General features: G+C 36.6%; 1 protein-coding gene across 8 annotated transcripts; it reads right to left on the bottom strand.

The window, feature by feature from the left end:
• Positions 1-4,068: 4,068 nt before the first annotated feature.
• On the bottom strand, positions 4,069-21,191 carry usp10 (ubiquitin specific peptidase 10). 8 transcript variants are annotated; one of them, XM_020714131.3, is made up of 16 exons: positions 20,883-21,172; positions 15,346-15,414; positions 15,055-15,100; positions 14,511-14,570; positions 12,267-13,487; positions 11,149-11,240; positions 10,280-10,389; positions 10,137-10,195; positions 9,952-10,055; positions 9,522-9,621; positions 9,039-9,216; positions 8,130-8,295; positions 7,994-8,014; positions 7,365-7,509; positions 7,082-7,147; positions 4,069-6,967 (listed from the first exon to the last, which is right to left on the bottom strand). In XM_020714131.3, exons 1-16 carry the CDS (start codon positions 20,901-20,903, stop codon positions 6,780-6,782), a joined length of 2,646 nt encoding a protein of 881 aa, XP_020569790.1. In that variant the 5' UTR covers positions 20,904-21,172; the 3' UTR covers positions 4,069-6,779. The 8 variants fall into 8 exon arrangements, with proteins under 8 accessions (XP_020569790.1, XP_020569787.1, XP_020569800.1 ...); XM_020714128.3 differs by having other exon boundaries at positions 12,267-13,490; XM_020714141.3 differs by lacking the exon at positions 14,511-14,570 and having other exon boundaries at positions 20,883-21,191.
• Positions 21,192-23,126: the final 1,935 nt, after the last annotated feature.

Genomic DNA, 23,126 nt, shown 5'->3' on the forward strand with positions numbered 1-23,126 from the left:
ACTCCTGTGCAGATCGGAGAGCCTTATATAGCTAGAGAAGGAGACCCCTGAGGAGCACAGGAAAAAATGACTGCCTGCACTCCCCCACTCACACATCTTGGCACACAGAGCACCGTGCGCAAACTCATGCAGAGGACACAAAATGTAATTAGTGGAAACAACACCGTGAATGGAAAAAGTTAAAAGCTGTGCATTTTAGGAACAAGACTTAAGTTGCTGGAGCAGAAAAACTGAAGATTAAAATAAAAAGATTTTACCCAAAAAGGTTACCAATTAGAAAAATGTTAGCATTTTTGCAAAACTCACCACAGAAACTATGGAATAAGTTCAACAAATAAAAATGAGCTGTCAGCTTTGTCAGATTTAGGCAACTTTGCTGATAATTGCCGCATTTGTGTAATCTTCAAGTCAGAATTTACTATAAACAAATGTGCTTTTTGTGTCATTTAAAGGAATTCTAAATTAAATGCTTTAGAAAAGAAAAACATAAATATTAAATATGAATGATAATCCCTAATGTATACATTTTAAGACAAATATCATTTCTCTAACAAAATCCACTCGGTTTCCTTTTATCACAGCATTGATAAATGACTTCCTTTTGATTGAATACTATACAGCTCTTTGCTGTATTTCTGCTCATCCCAGCTTTCTTACAGGTAATATTTAAATGAATGGCTGTTTTATCTGGCAGAAACACAGGGTATTTGAGTTTAGTAAACACTAACAGGAATGGCAACCAACCTCCCAGCCACTCTGTTACTTTTATTCTTTTCCTGTTTAAAAACAACTCTAAAAGAAATGTGGGGCAGTTGGAACATTCAGAACACAGATGAGGCAGCGTCCTTTCAGGATTAAACCATCTTTTGGTTCCTAAATAACATTTTCTAATATTTAAGGAGTGAATTGTTGACTTTTCTTTAGGTTTTTTTTATGAGCACCAGTTGGTGCAACTTAACTTTCAACCATAGTGAGCACTCCTACCTTCATTAAATTTATTTCCTCAGACATTGTTCTGAAATAACCATGAAAATAAATGAAATTCTCTGGGCCTGCCTTCTATTATTGAGTAATATAGAACAGAGTACATTGTTTGCATGGGTGACATAGGAAGTCAGGTTTTACTTAAAGTTTTTCTTTAATATTACAAAATTGTTATTATTATTGATGATAATTATTTAGGATTAGGATTAACTGGGAATTTAGTAGATTTTGAGATAAAATGCTGTGTAAAAACATTTCTCCTCAATTCCAGCCCTTCTCTTTCCAGACATAGTAATTAGAGACTTGAAACATTTTCAGAATATTCTTCTGAAAAATTCTATCAATGAGGAGAAGGGTGAGATGGACTTCAAGGTAAATTGAGAACACATATATAACATGTAAGTATATAAAAAAAACACATTTTAAAAAGGATTATTTTCTAAAGCAAACATATAGGAAAGAAAGACAACAGAGCCTTCCAGAAAGTGACTAAATATGTATCTGAAAAAGATACACTGCTGGAGGTGCAAGATGAGGCTTTTATCACTGAGTCCCATCCTTAACCTTAAAGATTTGGCTCTTTTATTTGCTTTGCTGATCCCAGTATTGGAACATAGCCCAAACATTGGGATACTGTGGCACAAGTGTCATTTTCTTTTAAGATTATCAAAAAGAGATTAAAAAAAAAAACTAGAAGTCTAAGTAAATTTTACCTATGTAATGTTTTTCTTTTCGTAGAATAAAGGCTAAAGACAGGGTGGCAGAAAGGCAAAGGACACGAACTTCAGCAACTTAGTCAGGCTGGGAAATTTAACAAAGGTTTGCTTACACCCCCATTTTACATTTTTATTCTTTTTAGGTTTTTATTGCAACAAGTCCTTTAGGTTTTACATTTAAACTACAGATATGCAGTACATGTTATTTCTGGGGATTTTGTCACCACTAGATGGTGCCAGACTTTCCTTTTTGTTTTACTTCAATCACAATTAATTCAGTTCCACAACATGAATGTGATTTTTTTTTCTCTGCAGTTTCACCTTTGTAAAGCATCATCCACACATTTGAGTGCAAAACCACGCTAAACTAAAGGCACTTCCAATACAGAGTTTGTGTTTTTATAGACAATGCAGAGATTGGAATTCTTATTTTATTTAATCTTTTTTACCAGTACGGAGCCCCTAAAGGGCCATTGATGAAAAATTTAAAGTTGAAAAAAAGAAAAATTTAAATAGTTCCAATCTTTTTTATCAACTGGTGGTAATATAAATTGATATTAGTGTCACATGAGCTCAGAATGTTTGAACTTGCAAACTTTGATAATGTATACAAAGGTGAGAAAACTTGAAAGCTGTTGTGGAGGAACATGTGCCCCAGATGCACACATGGAGCCTTTAAACCTTTAAAGCTCTTCAGCTCAGCTGCTCAGAGGAAAGGGCCACTTTCCACTGCTGTGCTTTCACGCAGACGCTGAACTCTGGAGCTCACAGCCAATCTGAGCTCTGAACTACAGCTTGTAAAGATGATGGAGATGGTGAAAGCTGCCCCTGGTGAACACACGACTTCACCGCAGGTTACAAGCATTGTTGTCCTCCTTCCATGTGGATAGGGCTCCTGCCGCTCCTCTGAATTCTTCCAGTTCAGCTTTCAGTCGACAGTTTGTCGCAGAGGAAGTATGTCAGCTTCGTCCACCTTCTATTGTGTTTTTATGCAGAAAAATGCAGCAGGATTGCAAGAACGTCAAAGAAGCCACTGAACGCTTTCAGGCTGGGGGCAAAGGTCAAAAGGTCACAGCTGAGCTCCACTTCAGAAACGGTTCAAGTGTGAACACAGATCTTGGAGAGAGGTTGAAACCCAGTGGCCATGTTAGTTTTCATAAAAACCTGCACGTTGTGTGTCAGTGTGTGAGCTTGCGTCCTTTCTCCTAAGTAGACATCACTGTCTAAAGAAGACGAGGAGATAATGAGCAGGATCTGGACGGAACAGCACCCACAACTACCGTATGTAACTGCTGCTGGAGATGAAAGTGAGGCACTAGAAAGACAGTTTGGATTTCCATGATGGAGGAACAAAAAGGTAGATGTGACCAGAGCAGGAGCTTCTCTCTTAAAAACCCCTTCTCAGGAAACCCCTTCTCTCTGGAAAGCTGTGCTTATTCAGAGTTGACCTGACAAATATTCTGCTCCACTTAACACACGAACTTGGATTTAATGCTCACATCTGTCATTTTGCACAAACATTTTTGTGTTTTAAAGTCTGCCGTTTGCTGCAACTCACTCAACATGGTCATGTTGATCACTCGGGTTTAAAATTGCACACCAATGCTAATCCCAGACGTGTGGTTTTCTCACACCCCTTAACTACTGTGAGGATACAGTATACTGTACACAGTACATCTTACAAGTCTTCAAAAAAAAATCTTTTTGGTTGGAGTCAGAATTTCAGATCTTCAAGTGTAATTTTATCCTTTGTTTGCATCTAATCCTCTGCAGGGGATTTGATAATGATCCTGTGGCAAGTTGTAGATATAATAAAAACAATGCTTCATCTTCCAAGATTAGCAGTAGAACGGAGAAAAATACATTTGCCACAGTTGTTGATTCACAAGACTGGACTACCAAGTGTCAGCAGCAACTGTAAAGGCTTTCAAAAAGCTTCAAGTGCTGCTCTAGGTCACAGTACAACGATACAAACGCACCTTTTGAGAAGAAAAAAAAACAGTAAAAGAAATTAAGGATGAATAAGTCATCTGCATGTCACTCTTTGGGCATCTAACCTCAGAACTTGTCTGAAAAGAACACATGAACTAACATCAGTAGACATTTTGTAATTTTCTCTTTAAGTCTGCAGGACCACAGAAAACACAACTGACGTCTGACATTTACAGGAAAAGCTGAGCTGGTTGTAGAGCAAAGGAGGAAATAGCTAAAGCTAAAGGACAGTTTGACTTGAAAGGTCTCAAATTCAACCCTTATAGCCATGAGTCATGGGGAGCCGGCAAAACTTCAAACAGGAGTTACAATATAAGAAAAAAACAATTGTTTAAGTACATATCAAGAGAGACATTAAAATACACTAGACCACAACTCTGGATGGTTTTGGTTTATTGTGCATTGTTTTGCAGGCCAGTGTATGATGCAGAGGCTGCAGAGGTTTTCAGCATTCACTGAACTGTAGGAAAATCAAGTACTCTTCAGACTACACTTATTTAGCAAACTGCTTTTTGCACAATCCTTTATTGGTACAATAAAACAAAATAAAATGCTGGAGGCGTAAAATTAAACAGACAATAGATTTGCTTTTTGCTTTTGCTTTTTTTTTTTTTTTTTAAGATCGATATCCCAACGATTCCCAGCAGACAATAGTGTTAGGAGTACACTGAAAAGGGAAAAAAAATTGATTGAAGCTTTTCACCAGCACACTTTCTGACCAGCCATCAGACACCAAGCCCAAACTGTACAACAGAAGTTAAAGGTGTCCGTTTCCAATTCACATCTTTAAACTTTTGTTTTTAGCAGGGACAGGAAAATTGGCAAACGACGTCCCGTTTGAGGTGGCTTGCAAAAGCCAATGGAGTAACCAAACAATGTGAAAATGACGATGCATTAACCATTTACAGAGAATGCCATATCTTCTGTGCAATTAGGTATGGCAAGACATCAAATGACAAGGCATTACTGATTCAAACTGAACTGAGGGGAAGGCAGTAGGGCCAATATAATTTCCTTTGGTTTACCTGGGAAGTCTATTTAGAAACCCAGAAAAAAACTAAACCAATAAACAGCAGAATGTAATGGTTTGAAATAATGCTCCAAAAGATTTTAATCACATAGAGACATTATGACTGAACTTTGACTAAACCTGTGGAGACTTTTTGCCGATAAAAGTAATGGTACTCTGCACTGTTCTTTCATCACACATGGGAAAAAAATAACAGTTTAAATTGTGTTGAACAGGCAGATATGTAATAAAAGGTGAAGTCTGCATGGGACAGAAAATCTTTTTTTTTTTTTAAATAAAATAACTTCGAACTGTGTCAAAATACTAAAGCTGGTGTTAACACAGAGAAACTGATACTGGTGGCTGAAAAAAAGCCTTAAGTACAGAAAGAAATTAGGAAAGGAAAGACAAAAGAAATAAATATCAAACAAAACTACTATGATTTCATTTTTTTGTGCTTTAACCTTTAATTTCTTTCAAACTAATTTCAATGCAAGCCTATTTTTCCCAATGGGAGCGAAAGCTGTACTACACAACTTATAAAGAAAAAAAAAAATTTTAACACAAAAATCAAGAATTTAAGCAAAAGCAAACGCCGTGTTCTGCTGTGCGTCCAAGGTCTCTCCACAGAGCCAGTCACTGAAAGCGCCACACTTCCTTCAATGTGGCTGGGGAAAAGCCACACTTGTAAATAAATGTGTTGGGCTCATTACCTAAACTCTTACATTACACTTGCAATAACCACTCGGAAAGCATTAGACTTTCACAGCCAAAGAAAAACAAAAAAAAATTACATTTAAAAACTGAACCCGATGGAGACTGCTGTCTGCACAGATGGGTGACAGAGCTGTGTAGCTCAAAAACACTGATAAGCAGCAAAGACACAGGTGGAACCTTTACTGAGAAAGAGACAAAAAAAAGGAAATGTACAAAGTAAAAAAGGGCAGGTTCCGATGAGGAATTTGTCTCGACTGGCTGCCATTTCTCCAGAGTAAACTTCATCTAAGGAATTAGTAGTCCTTTAGGAAGCAAACGGCTATTCCATCAGCTAGACAACCTTTTTTCCTTAAACTTTAAACATCTGAGTCTAAATAGTTGAAAAATATGCATTTGCTTGTCATATTGTAGTCGGTTTATACTCTGTGCACAGAAGCATATTTATCATTAAATTCTAAAGCGCATTAATATTTTCTTTTCTCGATAATCTTTCTAAATCTTAACCAAAATACCATAACAAGGTTCTTTTTAAAACAATTAAGCTGTTACGATCTGATCCACCGCACCACGTTTTTAATTTTTACTTTCTGCTTTTGATGGCTCAAGATGCATGTGGACTTAAAAGCATCATAAAAGTGACAACATGGTGGAGGAGGAGTTGGTGTCAGAGAAGAATACAATCTGGCCTTGAGAGACTCATGCTGGTGCTGGGCCTTTTTGATGCACAAGGGCAAATAGGCTTCTAAAAGTTGCAATTTGATTCGGCCAACAGTTCTCTTTCACTAAAAGGCAAATAATATTCATTTTCTTAAAGAAAAAAAATTGTTTGGAAAAAGAAAAGACAACAAAAAAAAACAGTTCCTGCAGTCCGTGTTCGGTCTAGATAATCCCTCCTGTGCGAGTGAGTCTGCTGTTGGGCCAAACTGCAGGACAAGTCTCAGGTTTCTCACCTGCAACACCCCCCCCCCCCCCATGTCTGTTGATTCGTCAGTCTTTTCTTGCTGATTTAAAAGTATAACCACTGAGATAAAGAAAAATGAAAAAAAAAATCTGCCGTGGAGCATAGATTATTCACAGATCATTTTTGTGAATGCAACTTGTTTTCTTCAAAAAAAAATTTAAAAAATTGTGACGAGGAAAAATGCATTGGAAAAGCTGGTTCTGAGTAGAGCAGAGGCAGGAGGGAAGAAGAGGAAACTCTAGCGAGAAAACAAGTTGGGCAGTGTTCCTGTTCATTAGTTTGATGTGTGCATTTGGATGTATCATTTTCTCAAGTGTATTTGGAGATTGAAGGTGTGTTTGTGTGCATGCGTGCGCATGTTGGTAAGCAAGTTGTGTGTGTAGAGGTGTCATGTGTGCGTCTACAGCAGGTCTACGCGGCGATAGTACAGCAGGTATGCAGTGCGCTCCGCAGTCTGCTTCACCACCTGGTACTGGTTGATAATCTTCACTGTCTGGTCGTCAATACGCAGCCAGCCATTAAGACCGATGTGGAAGACATCCGTGGTGTAATGTCCGCCTGTTGCGCTGTTTCCGTGGTGATAGACAACTAATGGAGTTTGACCATGCAAAAAAATGAATTAAAACAAAAGACAATTACCAACTTTTCCAACAAGTGGCATCAACTTGCAACACACGTGAACTAATGCAATCATAAACACACCTGCAAAGAGCCTATAAGTTCTTTGGCCTTTCAATATTTTGCTTCTCACTCCAGAGGACAAAAGATCTAAAAGGAAATGAAGGCAAAGGCAACAATTAGTCCATAGTCAACAAGTTAAAATGAACATGTGGCTGATAGCGCGTCCTCATTGTTTTGTTTAACAGCAGAATCCTACTGACAGGCCGAAACAATACTCGGATTTTACTGAACTCAAGCAACATTAACCATCACTAGATTGATGCAAAGCTTCAGGGTGGATTGTGAAATGCTCGTCAAAACGTACCTTTGCTGATTTCCAGGTCAACAGGATAATCAACGTTCTTAGTGAGTTTCTGGCAGCCTCCAGTCTTTTCAAAAACAAATCTTTTAAGATGAAGCACCAGAACAGGCGGTAACTCTTCCAGGGTTACTCTTCGACTTATCTCAATCTGAAAGGAGACAAAGAAAAAAACTTGGAGGTGCCAGGGAGTACTCAACATGGCATTTGCCACAAAAAAGGGACTGCAGACACAAGCATAAACATAGACAATGCAGTAACAAATGAGAAACAAGAACAGAGCAACACAAGGTTTTGTTGGGCCATGAACTTGTAGAATCCTTCAAAGCAGTGACTCATAAATTATACAAAAAATATTTATATATATATATACATACACACAATAAAAAAAAGTTTATCATCTCTTACAAAACCCAAAAGACCTACAAAAAATGTCCATCATACAGCTGTGATGGAAATGTTTCCTCATGACCGAACGCTGATGCTTTTTCACCAGCAGTTATAAGATCTGTGCAAAAGCCAATTTTCTAAATATATTCTAAGAGTGATACATTTTACAATGCCTCATTTTATCACCAAAATGGTAAACCACTTGTAATGCCACAATTATAAAAAAAATAGTTGGATATACTTACAAGAATTTGTCCACTGTCAGGCTGAATAAGACAGTGACAGTCAAGATCACAAAGAATGCTTTCTTCCTAGTCTTTTTTTTTGTAAATATACCTGTAACCATTGTCAACATAGGATAAAGGGACACGTTTGACGTACCTCTTGCTTGGTTTTTGAAGTGTAGCCCTGGACTGACTCTCGAGCCACCAAGGTTTCTAGAGCCTCCTGGACTGTACGGATCTTCTCAGATTGGATGTCCAGCTGCAGGGTAAAGAAAGGCTGCAGAGTGGCTGACTCTTTGGAGTTTTGCTGATACACCACTGACCTGAGAAAGAGAAGCGTCCGGTAAGAAGCTACTAAAGTCAGGGAATGTTTTTAACGCAGACTGTGGTTTAAACCAGTGAATTTATTTTAGCATTTTAACATTAGCATTTTATCCTTAGGGTTAAAGGCAACAAAACTGGTCTAATTTTCTTTCTTCTTTGTACACGATGTTTGTTTTATAGATTAATTTATGCAAAATGCAGATCCAGTTTTTATTTTGAATGAGCACCAGTCAGAAAAACAAAAACAAAGGAAAACTTAAATTTTAACAGCTCATAAAGATAATAAAAACCATTCTGTTTAAATAAAATTACTTCTCAAAATCAAATACAAACTCCTGAACAGTGGCCAACTGCCTTCACTAATGTCTATAAAAGTCCATAGACTTAAGACATCTTTAATGGGCGGACACTGCACTCTAAAAAGACCTTCCTACATTCTGTTTCCTTCTGGCACACAAATGTTCCTGAAAATAAACTTTGAGGCAAAGTGCAACAAGCTAACAGCAGAACTTTGCCAGACCATAACCCCAAAGAACATATCATTAAGTAGACAAAATCCACTGATTTCTATCCAAACATTGAACTGAAAGTAAAGTCTTTACTTGAACTTCACCCCTGCTCAGCTTCAAAAACTTAAGACTACAGCAAAAAAAAGTCACTTTTAAATGCTCAGGTGATGAATTTAAACCCTTTTACTCCCTCTAATTCTGCAACAGCTCAAAATCCTCATCTGCCAACATACCTAATGTGTCCACCAAAGATATCAGTAATAGGTGTGCGAACAAAGTCAGCTTGGCGAGTGATTGAAATCTTATTTCGAGGACCAACTTGCTCCCACTCGTCATCACTTTCTTCTTCCTCCTTATCAGGAAGATCCTCCTCCACACCTGGCTGGGACTCTGGGCCATTGGGAGTCGGAGCTTCAGTTGGATTACAAAGAGGAAATGATCAACTATTATAAACTGTGGCATTTATATGCAAGAAACAGCAATGAAACTAATGGTTCTTATTCAAAAGAAACTTAATACCATTAATAAAACTGATTAAACAAAAATGTTTAATTGTTTGCTGAACTTGCATGCTTTGCACAAATTTCCCATTTGTAAAGGAATGTAATTATCAAATATTTAAAATGCACAAGAGATTTAAAGGGTTTTCATTTAAAAAAAACGGAGCTACGTTTTTAAAGCATCCGCTCTGTGATGAGATTAAAAGAATTGCTTACTCTCTTCCTGAGGCGAGATTAATTTTTTCAAAGCCAGCATTTCTTCATGCAGTCCATTGAGTGTAAACCCAAGATACTCTTCTGCATCTTCTTGTCGTCCCTGAGAGCAGACCACAAACACAAGAGCAGTGTTTAAAACCTTAAATGAAATGCATGTTGAACATAAAAAAGGTGGAAAACAATAATTGGAAAAATGTAAATACCAGTAGTTGTTGATACTAAGTCAATCTTTTTAAGAACTAAAGTGGGTTTTGTTTCATTTAGCAAAGTAACAACTGAGTCAGGCAATGAAAAGCAAAAATTGCTGATCCAAAATGATTTTATCACAAAAACATCTTTATAAGATAAATCAAGAACACAATGTTCATGAAGAAGCATGCTTCAAGAGTCACCATTAAAATTATTGTGAAACATTCAAAGACTGCAGTACCTTCTCAGAGAGACTTGATTTGATGAGAGTAAGGAGTCTGTAGATGTAAGTGGGTTCAAAAGGTACACCAGGACGAATGTCTTTTGTAACTTTTTCACCGGCAGCTGTGAAAAGCGACAAGATAATCACTCGCACCGATTGAACATAATCCCAGAAGTCTCCAGATGCACAGAGGAACACATTACCTTGCTGCTTGGTTTTGGATGGCACAGGCATATTGCTGAACTCATTTACCAGCCTTACACTGTAGGGAGAGAAGCATCAGCTTAATCTTAAGAATTCAAGGCATCTTGGGAATCTGGACTAAGCATAGGGATATGTAACTTACAAGTTGTCAATCATGGGTGTGGAGGTACATGTTCTCTGCGTTTCATTATGCAGAGTAATGGACTTCATCAGATGATACATAGGAGGACACGCGATCAGGGCCTGTAAAGTCTGAGTACTTGGAGTCAAAGAAGAAGAAGAAAATCAAAAGGTTTATTAAGCCAAGCTACACTTTTTATGGGCTACTTGATAAGTCAAAGAAATCAGTCTAAACTGTAACTGAGAACCAAATTCATTTTCAACTGAATAGAACATGATGTGACTCTTGGCTGTTATTACTAATACTGAAATCTTCCAGTTACTTTCAAGTTAGAAAACATGAAGGATGTCAGCATTTTGACTAAATGCAATAGAGGGATTTGAATACAAACCACACCATTTGGTCACATTAGTTGTGTTTTACTCTATGCCCCAGTAACATTAATATTTTGTGCAATTTTAACTTCTCTGCATTATTATGACCCCTAGGGCAATTCTCTAAGATTTGGTAATAATGATAAAAAATGTAGCTGTACATACTCATCCTGCTCTATTGTTGCCATCTGTAATACTGCAACACTGAAATATCCCCATCGTGGGACGAATAAAGGGTTATCTTATCTTATTCATGGCAAGCTTCTTTTAGTTACCGTAAGATTAAATTTAAAAAAGACAATCTGCAAGTCCAGCGTTCACTGGAAGTCTTGAAATGGGTATTAACAGAACTCAGTTGAAGCAGAAAAGGTTCTTACTGCCCTACTTTTCAACCTCAGTACATTATGCCAATCCAACACTAACAAGTTAACAAGCAATGTGTAAGAATAAACACAAAACTAGGAAGCTATTTTAGATTAGAGAAAAAAGCAAAAATAAACATCAGTCAAAGGATACAGCGTTGATATAGCACCAGTTTCCTTTGTTGATCAGACCTCTTGGCTGCAAAGACACTGGTTTATGCATCAACTTCACATTCTCAATAATTTCTGAGGATTCAAACAAATACAGTGTTTGTCAATAGGTTGCTCCGCACATACTTGAAGTCATAACACAACACCTGCTTTGTAAAGTTTTTGAATAGTCAGAAATGTTCCTTTTTCTCTTCTCGCCTTAGGTGCAAAACCACCAGAGACTAAAAAAGAGCCAAAGATTTTTTTTGTACCACGCCTAGGAAGGGATACTGTAACTCAGGAACAGTTCCCATGGTAACGTGGATTGTCTCAGCCAAGTTACAATAACAGAAAGAAATAGGGAGAGTCTACTTTTAAAATGTGTATAAATATCTGAGCTGTGAAAGGTGATCACTGAAGAACATTTTTAAAATATAAACTATTGACTATCTTAATTAGGCAAATATCACTATACATTTATTGGCTTTTCACTATTGGTGACTATTTATAAAGCTGAATAGGAGATGTCAAAGAAAATGTTGAAAATTAGAACTCAATACCACCTTCGGAGGCTTTGTTAAACTAATTCATGTTGACCCTGGTTACAAGGCAGAAAATGTGTGTGTGTTTGTGACAAACATTTCAAACTATGCCATAACAAGCCTTGCTTCATGTCCAGCTTTGTATTTTTGAACACATCCTCGGTCTTGACACATGGCAATTCTAAAAATGGGTTATCTTTTAAAAAAAAATATGTTAAATATATGCAATTAACAATACGATAGCTTTCAGAAACCCAGCCACAACTGGAAATGTCATTAAAATAATAGTGCATGACTGCCATCTAGTGGCCACCTTTTCATGTCTACATTTTGTTGAAGGCCAGCGAGAGCAAAGCCTAAAAATAATTGAAATGTTTTTCTAGCTTGATGTAATATGAAAATACCTACTTCTCAGAAGATGAGCCCCGCTGTTTCACCTCCTAACATTAATTTTAATGTTATTACCTTAATGATTAAAATCCAAAGCATTACTAATAAAATGAGTAGAAATTGTACTAAAGTTTAAAACCTAAGATGAACAACAATAATGCAACAAAGATGAACCACAACTATATAGTACCTGCAAGTTTAGGAGCAAATGGGTCCTCTGATACATGTATTGGACCTTCTTTAACCTCCTCAACCTGTTCAGGTTCTTCTGGAACAGCAGGGGAGGGAGACACAACATCCACAACATGTTTTACCTCTACAAAGGCCGGAGGGCCCCCAGGAAGAGGCTTTGAGTTGTGAAATAGGCTTGCCCAAGATTTGGGAAGATTGGCAGTGGGTGCAGCTGAAACTGCAGGTAATTGTGCCTGCTCTGACACTACAGGCTGAGCATTAGAGTCTGGAGCTAGATGCTGACTCTGCTCCACAATTTCACAGTCTTCTTTGAGTCCACCTGTGCTAACAGGCGTACTAGTTTGTTCTAGTCCATTGGTAACCCCACTGTCTGCTTCCTCTCTCCTCTCTAGTTCAGTAGTCGTAATGGAAGTGATATCAGAGGGAGCAGCCACAGATTCTGAAGGAGGAAGAGGCGATTTGGAGCGGGGACTGTGTGGGGAGACTAAAAGTTCGGGGCTCTCAAAAGCCAAATGATCTTGCTGCTGATCTGCAGTCCTTGGTCCCTCTGTCATCCCTCTACTTTGAGAGGAGGATGAAGAGGAGGAAGTTGCATTGTTACCATCTGATAAAGAGGCAGTGGCACTTGTTAAGTCCAAAGAAGAGTCATCTGGGCTATCACAAGTCCTCTGATTAGCAGTGGTTGTGGGGGCAAACACAACATTTGTAGATGTTACCAAGGAGACAGGTCCAGGAGTGGAAAGTTCATCCCCTAAAAATGCCTTACTGTCTACATCCTCAGTACTGTTGTGAGGGCCTCCAAGTACATGCCCATTCACAAGTGTTGTCACTGACTGTCCATCGGCCACAATGGAGCCGCTGCCGTTTCCCCCTCCTAATGGGTCCAGGTAGTTGTAATATCCTGGTGGACGTTTTTTCTTTTTCTTTCGCTCTCTCTGACCCAGGCTTCCAGGTGCATCCATGTCTTGGCACACTTGGTGATTGTCCAAAGCCGAGGCTTCAAAATCTGGCCCATCCAGGGAGTTGAAATGGCTTCCATCAGGAACATCCGGTGCTGGAAGTGTCGTCTGCGGCGCCTTCTGAACTGACTGACAGCCCAAGATGAACTCCGGAGCCTGGGGGTTGAGAGTACTCGAAACCTTGTACAAAGGATCGTTCACCCCAATTGGCTTGGAGTCCATTACCTCGTCAACACCAAACTCAATGCGTTGATAGTCCTCTGCTGCAAAAAATACTTCAGTCAGTTAAAAAGATATAGCAATCTTAAATGTAGTCTAAGACTTAAAATTAGAAATCTTTATGTATAGATAGAAAAAATACAGATAATTTTAAACTCTCAGAGCAATGGAAATCTTTGCATCGTAAAATGCAAACTTTGTGGCACATTTCTTTGTGACTTTAAACAAACCTTAACATTAAGATTTGAGAAATAAGTAATACAATATACTTTAACAGCCAGAAAATATTCAGCAATTTGCCAATTTAATTCCAACATTTTTTTTTAATTGACCACATTGTCTCATTTCTGTGCTAAAAAGGTCAAATGTAATCTTTGCTGCAGATCTATGAATTATTAATTTAATTGATACTTCAGAAAAGCTTTTTTCCCCTCAAAATAACCAAAATCCTTTTTATGTTTCATCAATATTTGAAAACAAAATGACACAAGTAAAAGTACTCCATGTTTGGTTAAAATGTATTGCACAGCCGCTAAGTATGCATTATGCAGCAAGAGGTGCAAGAGTGAATAAACAGAAAACATTAGTAAGTAGGAATCAAAGATGTCGTTCAACTGATTTCAACTGATGCTTTAACCAATTAATACTGCAAACACTGATATTCTGCAGGAGTTAAGAGGGCGTTGTGGTTACTTCTTTATAATAGATTTAGAGGATAGTCTGTTAGTGTTACTGACATTGCATTATATTACAATTAATTTCATTCAACAATGCATGTTAGCAACCACAAAAAACAATTCTATGCCCCTAGCAAATGTGCTAAAACTATGAAGTTTGTTTATTTTATTTCAATATAAATCCTCTAGATGAGAAAAATGCCTTAAATGCAAAAGGATAAAGTGTTTTGAGCATGCAAAGCTCTGCAGATTTTTGAACAACAGGCAGGAAGAAGAGTAAAGATGCATAGATTTGAAAGCCACCAGCTTTGGAAACTTGGATTTTTAGTTGTAAAGACAATGTACATCAGCTAGTCAAGCCACAAGGTGTCAGACCCCTGAACTCACCGCAAACCTGCAGTCCCATTGACTCCATTATATAAGGTACAGCAGGAGTGCAGTAACTTCCTAAATAATCAATACAAATCAAGGAAAGGCAAATGTTATCTGAAAATCAATTCCACTAAAACACAGGTGGCTGTTAAGACATTTGTTAACCCAATATGAATAGATATATTTCCTGGAATGGTCACAAATCTTAAAGGCTTCTCTGGTCTAGTCTACCAGATTAAGATGGTGGCTGAACAAGAAGGACAAAAGAGCTATTTTTTTTATTCTAAAAATATGTTTTTTACATTTGCGATATATTTTAAACAATATATAGCATTCAACAAAAACTTGTAAATTGTGCAAAAAGAAGTATATTTCCATCAGGTATTTATCAAGCAACAAATGGAAACAAAACCTAAGCTCTTGCATTTGTAAGATTTGCTGTAAAATGGAACAGCAGTTGAGACATCATTGGGTAATTTGAAGCAATTGTCTAGGGCTGATGGTGGGCTAACACCCACAATCTAAAATACTGTTGAAACAATAATAAAGATTTACATACCAGAAGACTGACTGATACATGGAAGCTTGTCATTGAATGGAGGAAGCTGTAAAAATTAATAAATTAGAGCAAGTTAAGACACATTTTACCAGGTGTTTTGTTTTTAAAGCTTTCATGATTTATTTTTTCTTGTGAGATTAAAGACAGTTACAAAGAGAGAAAGCTTTAAAGTAGAATTACTAAAACAATTCATCTGAATTAAATTAATTGTAAAACCTGTTGCTTCCAGAGTGCCTTTTTCTTTTTATCAACAAAAGCAACGAGAATGCCACTGTCAGTCATTGTACTTACCTCAACATAACATCGAGGAGTCACGAAAAATTGATTGATCTCATCAGGACTGAACTCTCCAAAGATGTACTAAAGAAAGGAAAAATGAAATTAATTAGTCAAAGAAAAAAAGTAGTGTCAAACACATATTCCTAACTCAATAAAACGACAAATGATTGGAAAACGGCATTAAAAATTGTCATTTTAAAATTGTATGAGCATTTTCCGTATATTAGATGGTAGAGCGACCAATTAAAGGGACTGAACAAAGGTTTTAGTTGGCAAAAAAAAGTTTTCAACATGTTAAAGAGAAATTTCTAAAAAGAAAATTAAGCACATCAATAGTTATTTACTAGTTTTTGAAAAATTCCTGAAATTCCAATTAAAACTAATTGATTCTGTACTAGAGGTACAAGACAGAAGTAGTATTTTTTGCCTTATAGCCCTAAATACAGACATTGCAGATTGTTTAAGAAATCTTTCCTTTTCCTCTCTCTCACAGGGTGTGTGACTGATTAAACATTTGAGATGGGTGTTTTTAATGCATACAGGAAGGACTATGGTAGTGAATGCTAAACAGCGCAATTCTATCTGGGTCTAAAGGATTTCTTGCAACATCAGTTCCAAGGATACAGCAAAAAGGGTCTCATCTTGAATTCTTATCAAGTTTTAAATAAGGCTATCTGAAATTCATGAGTACTAATATTTCACCATTTGTAAACTGTAAAATTAAGTTGTTCTATTTTTAGTGTTGGCACCTCAGAGTTCTAAAAAATGTATCACATTTTCAGGTAATCAATCCTTTTAACTTTTAGGATCTCTTGTGATTTTGTTTGTCCTTGATGAGCAAAAGCCAAAACATGAGGCATCAAACACATATGCAGTAATTGTAAAAAGAGCTAAAATTATGATGAGTTAACAACTGTCAATATATCAGTTGTATTATTCTTAACAGATGTCCCACATAACTTAGGCTCAATGCCACTGAAGTGTCAACATGAGTGCATGGGGGGGAAGCGCATGAGAAAATGAAAAAAGAACTCACTAGCTGTGTTGTTAATCCTCTCAGTGCAATAAACAGTAGAACGTGAAAAGAAAGGCATAGAAAAGAAAGTGCAGCCCAAGCATGTTACTCTTTGCAGATGAGGCCCCACACTCGGGCATGCATTGCTGAAATGGCACTACAATCAACAAACGGCCGGCTATAATCCAACGGCCTCAGGATGGCTCAACAGAAAGAATGTCCCTTGGTTTCTTCTGTAGGCATGCCACGCGTACCTCTCTAAGCTTTCTACACTGTTAGTTTGGACTGTGGGTTAAAACAGATTAGCCATCTGTATGATTTCCGTGTTATTTAGAAACAAACATACATGCAAGTGCAAATACATTTAACAGTAGAGTAAAATGGATACATTAGTTGTACAAGCTTAATCTGACCTATGTCTTTATCTTAGTTGATTTTGGGTTTGAAAATTTGGAAACATGATGAAAAAGCAGAAAACAAGCTGAAATCGACAAACGGATGTTAACCTCTAAGTATTAAGGATGCCTCAATTCTCAGTTTAAAGTCTCCCTTCAATCGTCTTTAGTTCTATTTTAAAATTGTTCCCAGTGGTCTCAATTATGTTTATGCCATTTATACCTGGTATAAATACAGATCACTAGCCACGCTTCAGGACACAGCAAGTTATTTTAAGTTTAGTGAGTAAGCGGACTTTAAATGGGCAAAGTGCTGTTTTGAGCAATTTCATCTCTTAGTTGGGAATTTTAACTCTCCACTGTGTTAACTTTTTCTGTTGTGTTTGTTTCCTTCTTTTATTGTTTGCATATGTATATTTTTTCCTTCACCTTCAACAAGGAGACCCATCTTTATCTGAGGCTAATCAAAAATTGTGTTCTCTAACCAAAAAGTAAATGACTAAAGCTGGAAATGGAATAAAATACTGGCAGTATGAGCAAAAAATTCACATATACATCATATATGATATAACTATCATATCTGATAGCTATATTGTTAGACATTTTGCCCACCAATTAACATACTAGTAAAAAAAAGCATTTGGTACGACACAAAAATTACATTAAAGTTGGTAATAAAAAATTATTAAGTGCAAAATTACTTAAGGAAAAATATCTTCAGAAGTAATTCAAAAGAATGCTACAGACCATTTGATCTAATCTTGAAAGTGATCATTAAGTCTAACAGAAACAGCACCTGGAACAACCAGGTTTAACTAGTAAGCCTTTCTTTCATATTTGCTCAGTTTTGTGAGAACAACTTTCTATGAATAACCCAGACTAAGTACAGACTGCAGAAACGTCTTTCTTATCCCAGTGTAAAGCTGTTTTAAAAAGTTATTTGCCACTCCAATAGGTGTCTTGCAATAATGTGCACTTTGCCACACTTGCTCTCAGTTACTATCACCAGGTCCTGGACAAAGGGTAAAATGATCACCTTTGTGACAGATTGAACTTAAAGTTTTTAAAAAATTTAAAAAAATAACTTTGTGACCCGGTTAAAGTAGACTGTTGGAGTGTTTTAAGTGACTGGGTTTACATTTCTTTGTTAATCCTACACAAGCTGCTGCTAGTCCAAACACTAATTTACCTGAAGTTGGGTAGAGAATAAAAGGGAATACTCCCAGACATACAAATCTATATGATATTGCCTGATCTGGTAGCCACACACTTTCTCTAAGCAACTAAAATCTGAGTTTGTTAACATCCAAACACTTCCAAACAAGTGAATTTGATATTTCCCACTAGGTAAAAAAAAAGAGAGAGAGAGAAAGAAAATAAAGTATATTTAGTTCACAATTTTTTAAAAACACCTGCTGTTTTCCAGCACACAAACATACTATTTTTTTAAAGGCCTATATCATACTTTTAAACCTTTCAGAATAATCTATATCCATATAAATGAAAATATATTACCATTGGCAAAGCATAATTTTTTTCTTTAAATAAAATGCCAGTTTTTGCAGTTCATTTTCCAAGCCGGAAGTAAGAAAACTATCCCTGGCGCTGGGTGTGTGGGTGCTGGCTGACCATTTCATGACATCAACCTAGACATGGCCTCAGCAGTATGTCTCCGTTTCATGAAAACGAACATTATCCGAACTTTTTCAAAGATGGATCTGCATGTTGTGTAGAGCTGCACGATATGAGGAAAACTTGCGATATGCGATATTAATGATCAGTATTGGGATAACGATAAAACTTGCGGTATGTGAACAAATAGCAAAAACTACCAAAAACATCATTCCCCTTTCATTGCAACAGTTTAAAAATTATACTCTTATTGACCCTCGTCGACATAGGAGACAAACATCTAAGATAAAAGGGGTCCATCTGATTGGTCAAATGCATAAATGGATTTATTTGATTCATTAAATACTTTAAACTGCCATAAGACTTTTTTAGCACATTTAAGGTAACTATTTTATTGCAATTTTCGCAGTCTTTTGCAAAATGCATATTGCACAGCTTGATGTCACGATAAACTTGCGATATATTGTGCAGGTCTAATGTTGTGCATATAAAATGAACGCGTTTTTGCCGATCATTGATAGCTCTGCAGAGAAAGAGTCTGTGTGTGTGTTTGTGTGGGTGAGTGTGTGTGTTAGCTTGGGGGCGGTGCTAGCAGGGTAGAGGCTGTTCCTCACGTTGTTACGTCACAATGTTAGAACCCACTTGTTTTTGTGGACTAAGAGGGACTGGTGCTCAGAGAACTGGGTTTTTAAAGGAATGCTTAGATATGCATGAATGGAGAAAAATAATAATTTGGGATTTCTTTTCAAGAGGAATTAACACTATAATACACCTAAAAGCTAAAGAAAACCCTGAATTTTACATGATATCGGCCGTCTAAAATCACATGTTTTAGTAATATGATTGCTTGTAATAGTTTGTGTTCTTAATAACCTATACTTAATAGATCAATGGGTATCATGATGAGAAAATGCCCCAACAGAAATTAGTCTTCATGGTTGTACTTCACTGATTTTTTTGGAATAAATTCAGGACCATTTTTTTCAATGAAAAATAATGACATTTTTGCAAGATTTGGCAACCAAAGCATGCCAACCTGGTTCAGGTAATCAGAGTTTTAACATCCTTTTGTCTACAGTCTGATTTTGTCAACATACCTTTGAAGAAGGAGTTATGTAGCTTCTAACCATGTGCAATGTTAGTGAAATCAAATTTTATCATATTAGCTAAACCCATTTTTGAGAAAGGAAAGTGCACAGATGGTGTAAAAATATTTTCCTCCTAGTTTGTTGAACCTTTTATCTAAACTTTGTCTTGTGCACACTTCATTGAGTAATTTTTCTACTTTGTACTATCTGCAACTCTTGTTTTATATATATATATATATATATATATATATATATATATATATATATATATATATATATATAAATAAATAAACAGGCTAGCAGAAAGGTCTGCAGAAAATATAGCAAAGACATGTGTTGAGTCTTACTGCCCATTGCGTAGTTAATAATACACATGTCCCCTTGATTAATCTGATACAAATCAATTCCGCCTGCGGGAAACATGGTTAGAAACGCAACTTCAAGAAAACAATTCCCAGTTAATGCTCAGCAGCTATTACTTTAAAGTTTAGACTTGACATATTATACACAGAGCAGTTTGGGCCTTCCACATGACGACTTGTTCTAGCATCTTACGACTGGCAACGGCTTAATGAACCACAATCCACGAAACTAGTTTTAGTAACGACCCCAAAACGGTGCAGACGAACACTTTAATCCCACACCACCATGTCAAATAAATGCGTTCTCCCGACGAAGGCCAAGGTTGTCACGTTGTATTTAGCTAACAAGCTAGCGGACTGTCAGCAAAGTACATGCACACCACCTGTATAAACGCGGTTAGCTTGCTAAGAGCTAATGACCTCGAATATATTTTTGCCCCAACTTTAAGCAACTCGGAAAAACAATAATTAATGCAGACAAAAGTGTTGAACAAGTTTACTACGACTCTTCACATCGTTTTCACAAGTTTTTGGTTGCAAAGCGAGTTATTAAAATGAGGCTTAAAGGACGAAGGCCTTTAGAATTACTGACAGTTGGGGCCATGTGAAAACACGCAGCAATTTTCTGACATTTCACTCGCAGAAAATGTCATGACAATCGTAAGATTTCACGTCGAAGAGTCGATGTTATTGTTAATTGTATCGAGTACGCTTTCTAATTATCAAATTAAATAAAATTATGGCTTAATAATAGGAGCAACGGAGGAGAACCACTGCCTCATATATGAATGGAGCATATGGCCTATTGGCTAACGCTGCCATTCTGGATGTTTGAGACTTCGGGGGGTATTAACAAGCACTTTTCACGACCAACACATTTACTGAGTAGGATAACATTCAAACAAACCAAGATTATACACCTAAAGGCATAACATTTTTGTGAAAATAAACTATTGAAGACTGACGCACAAACAACTCTTTTTGGTAAACCTGCAAGCGAAAGTGACGCTGCGTTTGCTCCTTGCTAGCTAACATTAGCCAAATAGCTTTTAGCTACCTGGTTACTGTGAGAAGCCATGCTCCCAGTGAGAATGTTCTCCTCCGCAAGACGAAAACTCCTCTAGGAAGGCGTTATGGGGTTGTAATGACAATTACAAGAGGTCCTCTACTCCATCGTAATTGTCAGCTCTCCAAACGGTTCTTGGCATTCAAACATTTCGATCCATGAAGCGGCCAAGAAATTCATGCTGCTCAGCTTGCCGTCGCCGCCATTTCTGCGAAGCATTCCCCTCGTTTGCTAACCATTGCACAGCCGCGCGGTCCGTGGAAAGCATGAGTGAGACGAGTAACCACAAATACTTCCGGTGAGTTTTGGCCTAACAACTTCAAAATAAAGGCCTCCTCGTATTATTATCATTATTATTAATAATATATTGTTGTTGTTGCGCTTTAAACAGTTCCCATTAGTTTATTTCTTATGTTCATGAAACTGAAATATAACAATTTAAAAATCATACAAACAATAAATTACAGACAAACTTGTATCGGTTCTTGGATGTCCTCTAGAATTAGACTGCTATTAACCCTTCAAAGTGTGAATTTGTATTTATGTATTTGCATAGTGCTTTTCCCATCCCTTGGGTGCTCCCATCAGGGCTCACCACAGCAGATCAGTTGCCACAATCCAACTCTAGCTTCTGTACCCATTCACTCCTCTTGGATTTCGTCCCAGTTGTAACCACAGCCTCCATCTGCCAATTTATTAAGTGTCCCTTCTTTGAATATGTAATCTAAACAGTAAAATGTTGTGTTCAAGTATAGCTTTGATCGTCTTTGGCTTCTAACTTTCTAAATTGGTTTTGATTTTCAGTAATTAGTGAGGAATGCTTGCTTTTTTCTCTCTCCATGTTTGAACTACTCTAACATTGTTAACACTGCTTTAATACTTACATTTGGTCGAAACTTAGTTGTCGAAGTAAAAGACACCCTCAGACAAGAGTTTACAGGCATATTTTGATATGTTTGTATTAGCCTCTTTTCAAGGAATTTGGGGAAAATGAACTACATCTAGTGTCTCCCCACAGATAGAGTTTCTAAGCCTCATTTAAAGACATAGCCACTTTTATTTACTGCGTTTTGATTTCCTCTGAGAGTCACCTATTTATTTATTTTTTTTCATACCGTGTTTATTGATAAATTTTACATTAAAAAACATTTATTTTTGGTGTCTAAACCCTTTGATTACTTTGTCTTTTTTGTTTCTTAAAATAGCTTTATTGCTATGCTATCCCTGCATTATTTTTTTTCTGTGCATCAATTTGGTGACTGATGTCTTTTTCCAGTTACTTCAGTAAAACCAATTGAGTATAAACACGACCTCCAGTTAACAACCACATTTATAATACACAAGAAGCAAAAAACATCAGCCAGAGATTTAATTAATGGAATTTTATTAAAGGTATTGACCTACCTTTAGATTAAAACCAAAATATCTTGTAAACCTGCAGCCGATATAAGTAACCAGTGGGTTTGCTGAGCAAAGGAGATGGACACATTTTTACTTGTCATTAAAAATACTTGATTGGATTGGTTCAAAGACTTCACAATAAAAGTGGTAAAGTTGATTATTAGAGGAAACCTTTATGCAATATATACAAGACACATGTTAATAAAACTAACATGTCATCAAGCAGTATATATTTCTTTGTTGCTGCCCAGTGAGTTTTCTTACATTTTTTTGTGAAGTTAACTTTTATTGTTCACTTAAAAAAGTACAAATAAATACAAAAATATACACGATTAACACTTGTAAAAACTGTACTTTGTCAGAAAACCTTTTTTAAAGTATCTAACTTAATTCAGTCAATACTAATTATAAAATTTTAAGTTGAAGTCAAATAAGATTACAGGTTCTTCTAAATTTCAGAAATGAATGAATGAAAACTTTATTAATCCCAACAAGGAGAAACTCAGTTCCAGTACATCTCGATGAAGAAGGTCAGATGTTATGTTACATTTAAGCAGTACCATTGTATACTTCTAACCAATATACATTGTGTTTGGATTTAAATTCCAATAGCAGCTGGTAAAAGTTCTTAGTTGTATGACTTAAACTCAATGTATTTCTTTTCTTTTTAACTTATTATAAATACTTTAGTTGATCTTTACATCTAAAGATGTCTCTTTTTTTACTAACAAGCTGCCATCAAAGTAGAACTACTGACTGTAAAAGAGAGCAAGACGTGTTATATCTTTTATTGGTTGAACTTTTTTTAAAGAAAAAAATGTCCTGTAGGAATTG

Source organism: Oryzias latipes, chromosome 3 (genome assembly GCF_053564925.1).
Source record: "Oryzias latipes strain Hd-rR chromosome 3, Olatipes_Hd-rR_3.1".
Lineage (NCBI taxonomy): Eukaryota > Metazoa > Chordata > Actinopteri > Beloniformes > Adrianichthyidae > Oryzias > Oryzias latipes.

Coding starts and splice junctions, on each gene's coding strand:
- usp10 (XM_020714128.3), bottom strand. CDS start 20,903: ATGGCTTCTCACAGTAACCAG. Junction 10,390..11,148: donor ACTGGTGCTATATCAACGCT/GTATCCTTTGAC, acceptor CCAAGTACTCAG/ACTTTACAGGCCCTGATCGC. Junction 8,296..9,038: donor ATCTTTGGTGGACACATTAG/GTATGTTGGCAG, acceptor TCTCTTTCTCAG/GTCAGTGGTGTATCAGCAAA.